Source organism: Hermetia illucens, chromosome 3 (genome assembly GCF_905115235.1).
Source record: "Hermetia illucens chromosome 3, iHerIll2.2.curated.20191125, whole genome shotgun sequence".
NCBI lineage: Eukaryota > Metazoa > Arthropoda > Insecta > Diptera > Stratiomyidae > Hermetia > Hermetia illucens.
The window spans coordinates 11317356-11333446 of NC_051851.1; the positions used below are offsets into that span (position 1 = coordinate 11317356).

The window sequence follows — 16091 nt, forward strand, 5'->3', positions numbered from 1 at the left end:
CTATGCCCGGGAACCCAGAGGAGAGTGATCTTGAGCGTGCCGCCCAGATGGTTGAGCGTGTCTCTGCACTGCCCCACCAACCGGGAAGATGTCGTCGTTGAATACAAGGCCTTGATGGCCGCTTGGCTGTCGGTCAGAATGGCTATGTTACGCTTGGGGCTCGAATCACGCTCCAGCCATCGACAGACTTCCAATATTGCCAGTACTTCCGCCTGGAATACACTGGCGAAACCTGGGAGACCATACGACTCGGATACATCGTGTGTATTCGAGAAAACCCCGCGCCGACTCCATAGGCCATCTTTGATCCGTCCGTAAAGAATACCGTGTCATAGTCTTGCAACACGCCGCCGGTCTTCCACTTTGCCCTGGTTGGAAGGTCCACAGCAAAATTTCTTGTGAAGTTCAGCTTGCGTGTGACATAGTCCGTGGGGGATGCCCAGATTTCTCGAGGTATTTCATCTAGAATGTTGCTGTGGCCGTAGGACTTCGCTGCCCAGCATCCGGACTCACGTAGTCTGACGGCACTGCACGCTGCAACATATTTGATGTGGAGGTCTAGAGGGAGGAGATGCAGGAGTACATTGAGAGCATCTGCCGGGCAGGACTACAGAGCCTCCATAGCACCTGCGCACGCGGTTCTTTGAATCCTATTAAGCTTCGTTCTATTGTATTTCTTCTTCAAAGCCTGCCACCATACAATAGATCCGTACGTCAGGTTCGGACGCACTACCGGAGACCCCATTTCTTCGCAAAGGTTCTCTTACAGGCATAGAAGGCTATACAGGCCTTCTTAACCCTCAGTTCTATGTTCAACCTCCAATTTAGCTTAGGATCCAGGATTACACCCAGATACTTTACATGAGAGGAAAGAACCAATCTTTGTTCATTCAGCCGTGGTAGATGGAATTCAGGTATCCTTGTCTTGGGGGTGAATAGCATCAGTTGCGTTTTGGTTGAGTTTATGCTGAGTCCGCATCTTGCGGCCCACAGGCACACCTTTCGCAACGCTCCTTCCATGATGTCGCTCATAATGGACAGAAACATCCCTGATACTAATATCACCAAGTCGTCGGCATACGTCACCATCTTCACCCCGCTGCTGTCCAATGTACGTAAAATTTTGTCCATTACTATTAACCAGAGCACCGGTGAGATGGCACCACCCTGGGGCGTGCCTCTGTTCACAGCTCTGGTCAAGTGGTTGCCTCCCAGATCGGACTGGATTATCCTGGTACTCAGCATGGATATAATCCAATGCGTGAGATACCCCTCCAATCCAATACCGGTCAAGGCTTCCTTGATGGCATTGGTACTGACGTTGTTAAAAGCTCCTTCTATATCCAAGAAGGCAGCAAGAGTATACTGCGTGTATTGCAGCGACCGCTCAACCGTGCCAATTACCTCGTGGAGGGTGGTTTCTGCGGATTTTCCTTTGAGGTAGGCATGCTGGGACTTAAAGAAAGGCGTTCTCTCCATAATCGTCCTTAAGTGAATGTCCAGGACGCGTTCTAGGTTCTTCAGCACGAAAGAGGTCAGGCTGATTGGCCGAAAGTCCTTCGCGGACTCATGACCTCGCCTGCCCGCCTTCGGTATGAAAACCACCCCTGCGCGCCTCCAGGACTGCGGTACGTATCCTAAAGTGATGCAGCTCCGGTGAATCTCAACAAGCCACGGCACAACCCTTTCCTGCTGCTTCTGTAGCATGACTGGCATTATGCCATCTGGGCCTGGAGATTTGTATGCGGAGAAGCTGTTTATAGCCCAGCCGATCCTATCCCCGGTAATTACCGATTTGATAGTCTCGCACAGCTGGGGTTGCCGCAAACCCTCCAAGCGAGGTTCTGACTCACAGTCCTCCTCGCTGGAGGGAAAGTGCGTTTGCACCAGCAGCTCCAAGGTTTCGCTAGAAGATTCCGTCCAGGAGCCTTCCGACTTTTTAAGGAAGAATGGACTTTTATGTTCCTTGGGCAGAATCTTATTGAGCCTCGCGGATTCACTAGTGCTGACAATGTCCTGACAATAGCTTAGCCAAGACCGCCTCTTGGCGGTCCTGATGGCCGACTTGTACTTCTTTAGGCAGTCCTTGTATGGCTGCCAGTATTTTTGCCTGTAGCAGATGTTGAAGATTTCTCTGGTCAGCTTCCTGAGACTAGAGAGATCTTTGTTTCACCACGGTGGCAGGGTCTTTTTGCTGTACTTAAGCCTTCTCCAGAGCCCCGACCTTTGACTCCAGTTCGTCTGTCGTGCCAATCCCACCAATTTGCGCACCGGAGAGTTTGTTCTTAATTACCTGACCAAACTTTCTCCAGTCGATCCTCCTGGGGTCTCTAAAGGGCTTGGAGACCTCTGCGGCGAGATCTAGACTGAAGAGTATCCAACTGTGGTCAGAGAAGGATCTCTGGTCAGACACTTTCCAGTCCTCCACCCTAAGAATCCCGTTGTCGGTTATTAGGGTGATATCAAGGACCTCCTCCCAACCCTCACAGTTCTCCGCGCAGGGGAAATGAAAGGTTGGTGTACTGCCCCTGTTACACACCGATAGATTTGAAGTAATAATAAAATCAAAGAATGACTCACCTCTTTCGTTGATTTCGGAGCTGCCCCAAAGCGTATGCCTTGCATTCGCGTCGCAGCCTATCAGCAGGTTGGCTTTCTTTGCTATTATGGTGTTCGTCAGATGTTGTAGTTCTTCTGGCGGAGTTGATCGGTCGTGAGCCATGTACGCCGAGGAAATATACACGTTCTCTGCCCCCACCTGCTCCAGCCTGACCACAACTAGGTCACTGGAACTCAGGTCCGGGCACAGGAAAGCGTGCAGACTCTTCCTCGCAAGAATACATGCTCTAGGTTTAGCCTGATCAGCGTCTCCTGTGCTGTGGAATAAATTAAAATATTTGCTTTGGAGCCCTTTGATGATTCGGTCGGTTCTGACCCAGGGCTCCTGTATTAATGCGATGTCGATGTCTTCCTCTAAGAGGAATACGAGCAGATTAGCCGAGGTACACTTCGAGTGCTGCAGATTTATCTGCATTACCCTCAGCATGATCTGCTTGCGTGGGGGGTTTGTCAGCCCCCGTCGGACCGTCGATCGTCATCTCCTCCAACAGCTCGTTGGCGGCGTCGATTGGGTCAAGGTCGTCGTCCGGTTTTGCAGAGCGGAACACTTTTACTTTGGCATTCCTGACTCCGAACCACACTTTATAATCAGCCTTTTTCAGTGCCTCCAGGCACTCCTCGTTTATGCGGAGTAGTACGGGCTGGCTGTTTATCTGAAGTTCCTCCTCCTTTATAACAACCCAGTCGTCCATGGGAATCCCGGGGTTGTGAAGGCGCAGGAAATGGACGAGCTTGTCCTTCTCCATGCCGATCTTCGGCAACCAGATGCGAGCGACCGGTCTCCTGGGAATCTCGTCGTAAGGGATAATCTTGAGCTTAACGCCCTCCCAGGCGTCGCTGATCTTAGCGACACACGAGCCGAGAAAGTCTTTAGAGAACTGGTCCATGCAAGCTATTACGTGGAACACACGGACCACCTGAGATGAATCAAAGTGGGGAGTGAGTCCCGGGTGTTTGCCTCCGGTCTCCACGAGATGTTCATAGACCATGCCCGACAGCCTAGCCTCAACACTGGTCCACACCTCCAGCGTTAGTTTGCCGCTAGCAGAATTGCCATCCGCCAGCGCCACACGTAAGTGACTCCTGGCCACGTCGCTGAAGGGCTTCGCAGTACGTGGCCCGCCGGCTGACGGTTGCTGTACAATTTCCTCCGTTTGTTGCTTGGCGTCTGCGCTCTTGCCCACTCTGCTCCGCTTCTTATCTTGTTCGACCTCGTCTTGAGATTGGTTGCTTTTTAGAGCGATGAGCTTCGCCTTCTGCTCGTCAGCCCGGCGTTTGCTGTTGTATTCATCAACAATCGCCTGGTATTTAGCGAGGTCTTTTTCATCCCGCTCGTCGACAGTGCCGGCCTCCTTATTCTTGGCAATCTTGCCGAGAATATGCATGGCCTTCTGGTACTGGCTCTTGAACAGGACTCCCGTGGACCTTCGCTTCTTAGCCGGTTTCCGACTACCGACATTCTTGTCGATTTTCGCTATCGAGGGATCCCCCGACGCTGAGGGCTTCGGGTCAGGGCTACTATGTCTGGTACTCGCTACACCCAGCTTGACAGTAGTGGGTTCCAGGCTGGAAGCCACTAGTCCGTCTGATGCCTCGCTCCGGGAGGTCTCTGCGGTTGGTTTCAGCACAACGGTGCTACGGCTGGCACCGAGTGTACTGCTCTCGACGGCCACTGTCTCCTGGCTGGAGGCCAGCAGCTCGTCCTCCGATGATGCGCCTGACATCATCGCCTCCTCTTCTATCGTCGTTTTAGTTTTTTTGTTAATTGAGTCTATGTCTTGGTCCCACGAGTATTCCGGGAAGAATGTCCACCCTGGCTGGCCCGGCCACCAGGGTAAGGGTCTTATTTGAAACTGAAGGTGCCCAAGGTATTCAGAGTTCGCATACTAAAGACCAAGCTCCCCATTGGCCACGCAGCCCTCGGCGTATGCTGTTCCACCTTGGCTTGGGGTCCTATTAGCACCTTCTCCGGTGCAGGGAGGACGATCCCCGGGCTGTTGCTTCAGTCCATCCCCCCGCCAGATCTACTTGCCCCTAACACATGACCAGCAGACAAGCAGATCCTCGTCAGTTGGATGAGCCTACTCCCAGCCCGGACCTACACACTCTTGGCCCGCCCGAAGACGGTTTCCAGCGGCCACCACGCGGAGGTCGTGTAAGGACTTGCCGAATTATGCAACTTTAACCTGAAGCATAATCAGACCAGGGCGCCCCACATGACTATATTCGAGGAAAAAAAATTTACACTCCCCTTTTGCATGTATGGGAACCTACTTGTACTTACTAGATGGGTGGGCGTTCATAGCTCTCACCTCCTTAGCCCCCTTAATTTTATGCGAATCGGTACAGTCGTTTCTGAGAAAGGTGCGTCTGACAGACAGACAGATGGGCGGACAGACAGACATTGAACCGATTTTAATAAGATCTCTCGTATTTTTTTCCTTACTTCCGATGTGATCATAGCATGTTAGGCTACTGGTCCACTATCTTCTGTAGTCCGTCAGTGTCAAAACAAATAGAGGGCAACAGGGAGGATGTCGCTGTGGTAAATTTTAGGTTTGAGACGTTGGTTAATGCGTCAACCACTGTATCAAACTGTGGAGTGCTACTCCATCCAAGCTGCGCTGATCCGTGAAGCAATTTCATAACGAAGTTAACGTGTGGCTGATAGCATTCATCAGAGGTAATTAATTTACTTAGTTCTGGGAAAGTCCCTTCCACCGACCGTGATAGTATAGTAGTGGTCAAACACTATGATTGATGGATTTGTATGGGCACGGTCAAACGCCCTCTTTAAATTTGGACGATGCTTCTCACGGTGTATACTGGGTCAGTAGTTACAGAGTTCTTGACAGACCCGGTTTGGTTTACGGTCATTGGAGAAATAGGTGAGGCTTACTCGCTAAACCGAACTTCTTCTCCATCGTTTACCCCGCAGGACTTCCATTGCGTCATTACATTGCGAGGCAGCTCGTATTGCTATTTATCACTTTCCTTGGAAGCTCCTCTCAGGACATTAGGGATCACGTTCATGAATTTTATGGCCACATTCGAAATTATTTCTGAAGTCAGCATGCATTCCACGATATTTTTAGAAGACAACAGTGTCCCAGTGACAGTTTCCACCTCTGCCAAATGTGAGATCAGTCGGGAGCCTTCAAGAGAGGTATGCTCCATATCCTTCGTAATTTTCACACATGTCGGGTAATATGTGCAGACATGACGACCGCTAGATGGGGATTTGGAAGCCTCGCGATTGCATCCAGAAGAGGCTTTTGATAAAACAAAATGGTGAAACCGATCACGACAAGTCGACCCCTGGGAGAGATGCTGAACAAAAAGAAGGAGTCATACCCGAAGTAACAAAGGTATGCGGGATCTGGTGTAATTCTGTAAGTCCAATGTCCTTTAGGTGAATTGTCCCATTTCTGTTGCCACTCGCGAATTCATTCAGTCTTTGCTGTTTGTTGACCAGCCGGTTGCATATGTTGGGTCATAGAGGTGTCGACCCTCGTTCTCTATGATGTTGATGGGAGTCATGCCTACGGGTACTGGAAGATTTCACGGCCAGTGATCATGAGTACATTTCCTTCGAAGTGACAAATGGCTCTTCCCAATGTTCTGCGGTTCGGCAAACACCTACCGGTTGGAACATCGGGAAAATTTGTCGAAGCTCTCTCAAAAGGACAGCGACAGGACCCAGACGCAGACAGAAGAACTGCAACTGAATCACTAGTTCATTTAACAATGAGCCTCATTACCGCAGCTTGTAATACTTCGGCTCCTAAAAGGAAGCTGGTGTCCGACTGAAAATGCAAGCCTACGAAGGAATTGCTTCAGACTTCGGAGGATTGTTCAGCGCGCAAGAGACCAAGACGAAGTAACGCTTAGAACCGCAGAATATAAGAGTGGAAAAAAGAACCTCGCCACGAAATCAACAGGCAAGAGGCACGCTGCTGGCAGGAACTAATCTACGAAGTAAACAGAGAACCACGGCCCCTCGGGTGTAAGCTGGTTTCCAAAAAACTCAGTGCTCATCGGTCGCTTTGTTCTGTAGAAGCAGGGAAGATGGAAGAAATTATGCAGGCCCCACTTCCTTGTCTACCACATCCAGTTATCTTGCTACCCGGCGCATGTTTAACAGCGGATGTTTCACCCTTCCGCTGGAAGGTTGCGAGACTGGTGCTGATAAACCGACCCAAAGACGCCGTCAGCGTTTCGTCCGCTCAGTATGTTGGATACAGCGGGGAAATTCCTTGAGAAGCTCATCAAGCCACCGCTGACCGACGCAATATGTGCTGCGCGAGGCTACTCACCAACACAATATGGTTCTAGAGCGGGACGATCCACAATTGATGTCATTGAGGAGATGATCCAAGCGGTAAAACTGGCTGAGGCACACAGTCGCCACTGTCAGCCAATGGTGCTCCTTATGACCCTCGACGTAAGAAACGCCTTTAATTCTCTGAGGTGGTGTGGCATGCTGGAGATACTGAAAAATAGTTTCCATTCTCTACGTTACCCATTGCGGATGTTGAGGGACTATTTGACGATATGACGAGTAAAGCAGGATGGTTCGCACCCCTCCAGCGAGAAGCAACATACAACAGTGTGTCGGCCTACCAATATTCGGCAACATTTTTGCAAGTGCCGCGGCGGCACTGGCTGCCTTTTGGCATGCACAGTCTAGGTGTTCTCTAGGGCTCAACTTGGTGTCAATTATCACCCCCAGATATTTCATAACCGGCTTTGATACGACTGTATATCCACCGACTTTCAGTTTTACAGTGTTCTTTTTTCTGCAGTTCGTTATTAACGCCACTTCTATTTTCGCGTCCGCCAAGGTCAGCCCGGCTCTTCTAACCAGGACTTCACTATTTCCGTTGTGTAGGGCTCCACAACTTCTGTTTTTTTTTGTAACAACCACAACTAGATCATATACAAAGCCGACAATCGTAGTCCTCACTGGAACGGGAAGAGCAGGGACCACATTATACACGATATTCCACAAAAGGGGCCCCAGTACCGATCCCTGTGGTACACCGGCTGTAACAATGTACTCTTTGGGGCCCTCATTTGTCCTGCACTTGAGAATCTTCTCTGAGAGGTAATTTTTCACAAAATTCGCTAAATAGCCGGGGACTCTATGTCAGTCAACACCCCTTTAATTCTCTTCGAGTAGGCGGAGTTGAATGCGTTTTTGACATACAGCACCAATACGGTACAGCAGCCGCCAGAAATCAGGTTCATTACCATGCTTATTGCATCCTCCGTGGAGTGGGCACGGCGAAAACCAGACTGGCGCTCCAACAAGCCATTGCTGTTTTCGACTATGAGTAGGAATCTTTTGTATGATAGATGACTCTCTCCATCATCTTCCCCATTGTATCCAGCAGGCAGAAACGACAATACGATGCTGGGTCTCCAGGTGGCTTGTTAGATTTGGGAAGCAACATCAACTTTTGCTTTTCCCACTGAACAAGGAATATTCCTTCTTTTAGGCACGCCTCGAAGGTGTTGGCAAAAATCTCGGGCCTAGTCTTAACTGCCAGTTTTGTTGTCACTGATCCTACCGCTTATTTCCCATAGCTCCTCTACAGTTACTGAAGGTATTATGCCCTCATTTAGCCGGACAACCAGCCGGTCACACAGCAGTTCTTTTCACTCCCCAGATGGCCTCTTTAGGCGGCCACGCAGCTGCCTATATTTCTTCTCTCAAATGTCGTCACCGGGCTTTCTACAAAGTCTCTGGTAAAGCCTTGCCCGGAAACATGCGGGTTGCAAACTTACGATTTCGTTATTCCACCAGTAGTTGGATTGCCTAACGAGCAGCAATCGTCTTCTGGCCATAGTAGCATCGCATGCTTCCGTCACCCATCGGGTGATTTGTGTGGTTTTCTCTCTAGCCTTATCTTTCAAGGATATGTCGGGTTTGAGACCCGCGGAAAACGTAATCCCAACAAAAATGTTCGCTATCCAGGCGAGCAAAGTACCCCAAATTCTTCTTTTTTAAGCTCGAATTGCCCTTGATTTTCATGCAAATTGCCTGGTGTTTGCTGTGAGTACAGTCCATAACAACTAAACTCAGCCCTGGCGTCAATCAACTGGGTCCCCCTGCTCTCTCCATTTACATGTGACCAAGCACTCAACACTTTCCATACCATTTTATCTGATCTCCTTCCTTGTTACGTTCCCTTCTCTCCTAAGTGCTTCTGTTCTTACCCCGTCTGGTTCACCACTGAAATTCACAAAAAACTACGTCAAAAACAGACTGCGAGAAAGAAATTCCTGTCTTCTAGAAACGTTGCTGACTTAGTTTTTTTCAAATCCCTTCGTTCCTCGGTCAAATCTTTAATACGTAAGTCCAGACACGAATATTTGTCCAGCGTAGAAGACTCACTCAAGCGCGGAAATCTGAAACTTTTCTGGTCCCACATTCGCAACTCCCGCTGCCCCGCCCAGTTATCCCCTCCGTCCATTAAATTCTCTGGCTTCTCAGCTAACTCCCCCCAACGATCTTGTGATTTACTCTGCCGCTACTTTTCGTCAGTCTATGTTCCTCCTCCTTCCTCCGAATCCCTCCCGATAGTAGATGTAGCCTGCCCCGCATCGCCTACCATTCCCCTTCTTACTCCTATCCTTGTCGAATACCTCATTGGCGAACTTGATGCCAAGGTCGGACCTGGCTACGATGGGCTTCCAAACCTCTTTTTGATCAAAACTGGTAAGTCCATCTCCCTTCCCCTGTCTCTTATTTTCAACAAAAGCCTTGAAGAGAATCATTTTCCCAGCTTGTGGAAAGAGGCTCTCATTATCCCCATTCACAAAAGTGGCGATCGTTCGCTTGCCGAGAATTACCGTCCCATTTCCCTCCTCTCCTCCTGTTCCAAAATCCTGGAAAGATATGTCAGCGACTGGTTGTCCGCCCACTTTGGCCAACACATAGTGAAAGAACAACACGGCTTCGTTAAACGTAGGTCCACTGTCTCCAATCTGGTTGACTTCAACAACTTTGTTGCCAAGCGTCTAAATTCAAGGCAAGAAGTGGATACCATTTACATTGACTTCGCTAAAGCCTTCGACACTGTAAATCACAAGATACTTCCATCCAAACTCTCGTCTCTAAACGTTCCTATACCACTTGTTTTATGGCTTGCCTCTTACCTTTCCAACCGATCCTGCCGCGTCTCTTTTGACGGCTGTACTTCCCGCTCCTTCTCCCCCTCTTCTGGCGTCCCACAGGGGTCTATTCTGGGTCCTAAAAAATAAAAATATATTTTTTATTAACGACCTTCCTCCCCTCCTTACTTGCCCCTGTTTGCTCTATGCAGACGACCTTAATCTGTTTTCCGCTATATCGTCGCCTATGGACTGTGTTTCCCTTCAGAATAACCTGGACACTCTGGTTCGCTGGTGTTCGACTAATGGTTTAGCGCTAAACGTCAGAAAGTGTCACTCTATGTGCTACTCCCTAAAATCGTCACCCACTTCTTTCTCCTACTCGCTTAACGGACATTTCTTATCCTGTTTAAATTCCACTCAAGACCTCGGAGTCACTTTCGACAATAAGCTCCGCTTTGACACCCATTGCCTCGATGTCATCAATCGAGCAGCAAAATTGTCAGGCTTTATTCTTCGCTCCTCCTCTGATTTTGACTCCATCCAACCCTCCTTAGCTCTCTTCAATTCCCTTGTGAGGAATACGCTCGAGTATTGCTCCGTGATCTGGTCACCCACTCGTAATTTTGATTGTCTTGCCCTTGAAAATGTGCAACGTAAATTCACCCGTTCTCTTTTCTTTAAGAAAAGCTTCCCTCGTGTGAACTACCCCTCCCGCCTCCGCCTTTTGAACCTTCCCTTCCTACAACAGCGTAGATCCTATCTGGATCTGCTCCGCCGCTGACGAGATCACCTGCCGTCCTGCATCTTATAACACACGTAACGCAGATATTTTCAACGTGCCCTTCGCGGAGCTCGAAGTCTATTTTCATTCCCCGATTCCCAGGCTTTGCCGAAATTATAATGCAAAAGAGCTTGGTCCTTTTAACTTCCCTACTTTAAGTAGTTTTAAACGTAGGATAAGTTTTTTGCTTTCTCCTCCTCCTGAGGACAATAATTAATTGGAATTCTCTCTGTTTGTTCTCCGTTAATTAAATAAATAAATAACATGCTAAAGCGGCACTCACGTATGTCAGGTCCACTATAGACCCCAGGCCCCTTTTTCCTGAAAGTGTACGAGGTCCCAACATTCGCGAGTACTACAACTAGCTCCGCGAATGCTTCGAGGAGAACACGTTCCCTCATATTCTTTGTCGGGCTGCTCCATTCAAGAGCCCACGTATTAAAATCGCGTGCTATTATGGTCGACCAACGTCCTCTTGCATCCAAAACCACAGCACTGAGCATCCGCTTATACTCGGCAAGTATAGTTCTGGACGGAACCTAGCAGCTGTAGATGTGGACTTCTTTCACTTTCGCTCTGATGAAGCCTTCCTCCAGGTGCTCCATTATGTCGTGGAAGGCTAATTCTCTGCAAACCCAAAACGCTGCTTGGCCTGTTTGGTCTTTGGTCCAAATGTCACCACCGTGGTTTCGATACGGCTCACTAATTATAACCACATCGATGTTTTTCTCGCGGATGGTTTGCGGGAGTAGGTCCTGCGCTGCCCCGTAGTGGTTGAGCTTGATTTGTATCAACCTCATCTACGATTTGTGTTAAGGGGCTCTTCTGTATTCCAGGTACCTACTGCTGGTTGGAATGTACCGATGGTCCAAACCCTCCTTGCCTTTGTGCAGTAAGCGATTTGGTTCAACTCTGCATTCCTTATTGATATGGCCTTCCACTCAGTATCTCCTGTATTGCTTCGATCTGTCGTTTGGACCGGTGCATGCATTCGCAATGTGGTCGAAGCCATGGTATCTAAAGCATCGCTTCAGTGCTAACTGCTCTCCAAACCGACACATAACCTAGCGTATTCTCACTCTCTTTGCTGCTAACAGTTTTTGCGCTGTCTCTGCTGGTAGGTTGATGTTCGCCGTTTGTGTTGTCTGTAGGTTTTCTTCCTGTAGTCCGATAAGGTCGAACTGCTTCTCAAAGCCTTAGCGAGCCTTTTCCTTTGTGTTGATCCCATCTATATCTTTGCAGATTATAGTAATCTCCGGATTGCTAGTCCTGATATCGGCTTCCTGTCCTAACGAATATCCGATTTGACTCAAGAGTTTGTCTGCGGTTACATCCTTGGATCTCTTGAGCTCCAACATAAGATCGCCTTTCTGGGACCATCTAATGCGGCTGATATTATCTCCCAAGTTGGTGAGAGGCTACCTCCACTCTCCTAAGAATGTCAGCATATGACCCTTTACTTCGTTTGAAAATGATAATTACCTCCGGTCTTATCTTCCTTCGATCGCTTCTTTTTCGAGATGCAAATTTTCTCCAGGGTTCCGCATTTGCCTTTAGATATCTGCTCCCTTTTCCTGAAGTTGCAGCTCCAACAGTTTCGTCGGTAGCTTCAGCCGTAGTCCTCATGTGTTCGGGCTTTTTGGGAGTTGAGTCCTTTTTTCTTGTCGGGGTTTGCTGGCCTGTTGAATCGTTCACTTGAGTCGCCTGGATCACTTTTTCGTTAGACGCCTTTCCATTTCTTTCGTCCTGGCCCTCACCGTATACCAAACGGATGCTTCTTATCATGTCCCTTATATTTTGGTGAATATTCCTGCGCTTCTTTATGAATTCATACATAATCTTCTACTCAGGGTACTAAAGGCAGTTCCTGGTTAATCGTTGCCTCCAATATTCTTCGGGTGATTCGGCGCCAAGGTACACACTTCCCACAGGGGGTAGCGATCGCGGGGCTTCTTCCCGTGGCGGCGGAGATCTACGAAGAATCGAGCTTCTTCTGAACGGGCCCGTCGATGAAGGCAGTTTAAGTCCCTCCTGTGCGCTTGTACCATTGGATTCCACAGTAGCCAAGGTCCCTACTACTGAGGCACTGTGGTCATTGGATATCGGCGGTTAAGAGTCCACTTTCCCACTCCCAAAAACTGCCGATACTGGGTTTCCGAAGCCATGCACCGTAACTTTATTCCCCTTTTGTTCCTCCATGTTTGGTTTTATTTCTGGGTATCCTTCTCAGCCAATTTTTATCCAAGGGCAGGCCTTTTATTCCGACCTACCTGGCCTGCCCATAAGCATGCATACACGCACATCTCCGAATGCGTGCCCATAACACATCCGCCGGTTATTCCCTTTTCCGCACGAAGGGACGCGCAACTTTTTTTCCGAAAGCCAACTAGGCTACACTAGAAGCCAGGTTCCCTTCAGCATTCCCTAAGGTTCATGTTATAAAGAAGAAAGATTTGAAATTACAAACTCCATTGCAGGGACGAAACCAGTTGGAAGTGAGAATCAAATCGCCCGTAAAGGAAGCTAAACGACTAGCTGGACTCTATCCTGAAACTCCTCCAGAATGCCCAGATCCAAAGTACCACGGTGAATGTCATATGAATTTCCTACGAAAAATGCAAGCGAGTTTCTCATGGGACTGGGGTCCTGCCGCTCCGTCAATGGGTATATGGTACCGAATACACTTTATCACTTGTAATATTGGGTAAATGAAGTAGAATGTGATTTTCAGGAAGACTGTCCAGTTGGAGGTTTTCGATGTTGCTATTATCCGCGATATTGATGTTGCAACCAACCTAGTTGGCAACAATTGGGAATTGGATATACGCGTCTACTTGGAAACTGGACTGAAGCAACCGTTTTATGGGGAATTGACCATGTTTGGGGTGTAAGTACTTTGCGCTCTTGTGTTTTTAGGGACAAATATCCTAGATTCAATGATTCCACGTTGTTGCAGTGACCTCTTCAATGGCCCTTTCAAAGTCGTCTTCGATGTGGAACCAGTCGATTATCGTAACCCAGTCATCCATTTCGTCAGAACAATACAGAAAGTAAGTGCAGCATTAACTTTGGATTGATTCCACTTATTTTCTTATGCTTTCTTCTCCTCCCAGAGTAAAGTAGAGTTGTGGTGGCCCAATGGATACGGCGAACCAAAACTCTACAATCTGTACTTCGGGTGGACTGGCGGACTTTCACCCGAACTACAACCGGAACTTTGGAGTACTTCACAGAAATCAATCCGAATTGGTTTTCGAACGATTGAATTAATTCAGAAGGAGTTGGGTAAGTACTCGTATATCAATCAGAACTGCTTTTCGTACTGTGAAAAACCTTTTAAAACCCAAATGTTGGTAAAGAAAACTAAAGTAGTTTTTCTTCAAAAACCTGGTGATAACCATGTACTAAGTCGAACGTGGAAAGCTGCTGAGAATTACCAAGTTCATCGAGGATACCATCTGTCCTCGGTAAGGAATAAGACATGGGGATTACCTTAGCATTCAAGGACGTACAATCCTAAGACCTCTTTCACCCTCTTTCAACGAGTTTTACGACACCAGCCCAACAGAGGTTTTATCGAAGTATGATTTCACTACAGTGTTAGCAAAAATGCACTTGGCATCACCTTCCACCGCAAACAAACGCAATGTCCTTGGACAACACAAGCAATGCACCAGTTCTTTTTTCCCTTGGACTCAACACTATGACCTCAGGACTATTTGGATCCCCATCTTTTGCACCTTGTACATTAAAACCATCTTCTAGGACGCTTCTTATACCAGCCTCTTTCGCTTCCGTACTGTCTCTCCACATAGCCCCCGCCTCAATATTCGTTACTGAATCTGCCTTAACTTCTCCAACCAAGCTCGCCAACGCAAAAATTCCCTTTCCAAACAGCCTCTGCAACTCAATTTCGATATTTCCGTCTTTGATCCTGCTCCTCATTTGGGCAAAGCTTCGCCACTTCATAATCTATTACGACCCTCTTATTTGAGTACTTCCTACCTATTACATATTCTCTCAGGAGCTAGGTTTGTATCCTCACAATTGTGTGGATAACCGAAGTCCAGTTTGCCTCCGATCTGAGCATTTCCCCGATTGAGTTTTGAGGGCTCACGTCGACTCTGGCTTTTTCTCTCTTCTTGGAATCTCGGGCACTCAAACAGCACATGGTCCGGGTCCTCTGGGATCCTATGGCATCTGTATCAGTGCGGGGAATCATCCACACCGATACGATGCAGATACGTTCGGTAGCAACCACCGTGTCCAGTGAGAAACTGCGTGAGGTGATAGTTCACCTCGCCGCGTCGTTGGTCAAGCCATTCCCTAATATCAGGAATAAGCTTCTATGTCCACTGACCCTTCGACGACTCATCCCACCATCGTTGCCAGAGTCTACGCGACTCCTCTCTTGCCGTTCGCCAGTGATCTGCTTCCGTTCCTGATGGACTACCTCCGTCCATACAGGCGCCGCACCTCTCTCGCTAATACGTCAGTTGGGACCATCCCTGCGATTACGAACACTGCATCAACCGAACTAGTTCGAAATGCGCATACCCTCAGCGTAATAAGACGATAGGGAGAATTCATCTTCCTCCAATTCTGTACATTGTCCAAAGCCTCCGCCCACACAGGCAGCTTTTTCACAGGCGTCCAACCCGCAGACTGATCGTATTTCTTTTGCGGCGATTTGTAATGAGGATTGCCTTCGTCTTTTCCTCCGCCAAGCTCAGTGCAGCTTTCCGGAACCCATATTGTTCATCCGCTAGACCATTCCCGTCTTCTATGATTTGATGATGCTCTCGAACATCTTCTCCATAGTGTCCAACAAATAGATAGGTCGATAAGAGGCTGGGCCCCCCAGTAGCTTGCCGGGTTTGGGCAACAATACCAGTTTTTTCCTTTTCCATTGTGGATGAAATAAGCTTTCCGAAATGCACGTCTCAAAGGTATTTATAAACCAATCAGGTCTGGTTCCCACTGCCAGCTTGAGCGTTTTATTAGGAATGCTATCCAAATCCGAAGCCTTGCCATCGCCGATACTTCTGCAGAGCTCCCAAAGTTCCTCCTCAGTAGCGCGAGGTATTACATCCACCTCGAACTGGGACTCCGTTTGATACCCTACTCTCCGTATGGTGAGGAAAGAGCATGTTTACAATTTTTTTTTGGCCCTGCAACTTCTTCATAACCAGTCTGTAGGCCATGCCCAAAAGGTTTGGCATCGACACGATCTCTTTTGCTCCTACGAATGGCCTCCTTTATTCTGCCACGCAACGTCCTATAATCCCGTTCGCGCTCCTTGTGATCGGGTCTTACCCTGGATCGCTGAAACTGCCTTCTTGCTCGATGACATGCCGATCTTAGCTCCACCATGCCACGGTCACCCATCGTGTGATTCTCGATGCCATTTCGATCGCCGTGCTACTCAGATCGTTATGACCAGCCAGAGCTTCAGACAACGTATTCTGCTCGAAAGCCCTTGTCGTCCAGCCAGCATCCCTACTCGCTTTCTGCGAACATTCAACCCGCCACTTGGCCCACCAGCGCCAACTTTAATAAAGATCGCCTG

The 16091-nt window shown here is 48.5% G+C and overlaps 1 protein-coding gene across 1 annotated transcript in view; it reads left to right on the top strand.

Annotated features, from left to right (window-relative positions):
- Window positions 1-16091, top strand: part of LOC119652394 (beta-mannosidase) — a 44069-nt gene that overhangs the window by 16943 nt on the left and 11035 nt on the right. The window contains exons 4-7 of the mRNA XM_038056501.1: window positions 13000-13193; window positions 13254-13409; window positions 13479-13572; window positions 13636-13807. Coding sequence (XP_037912429.1) covers window positions 13000-13193; window positions 13254-13409; window positions 13479-13572; window positions 13636-13807 — 616 coding nt within the window. The remainder of the gene's footprint in view (window positions 1-12999; window positions 13194-13253; window positions 13410-13478; window positions 13573-13635; window positions 13808-16091) is intronic.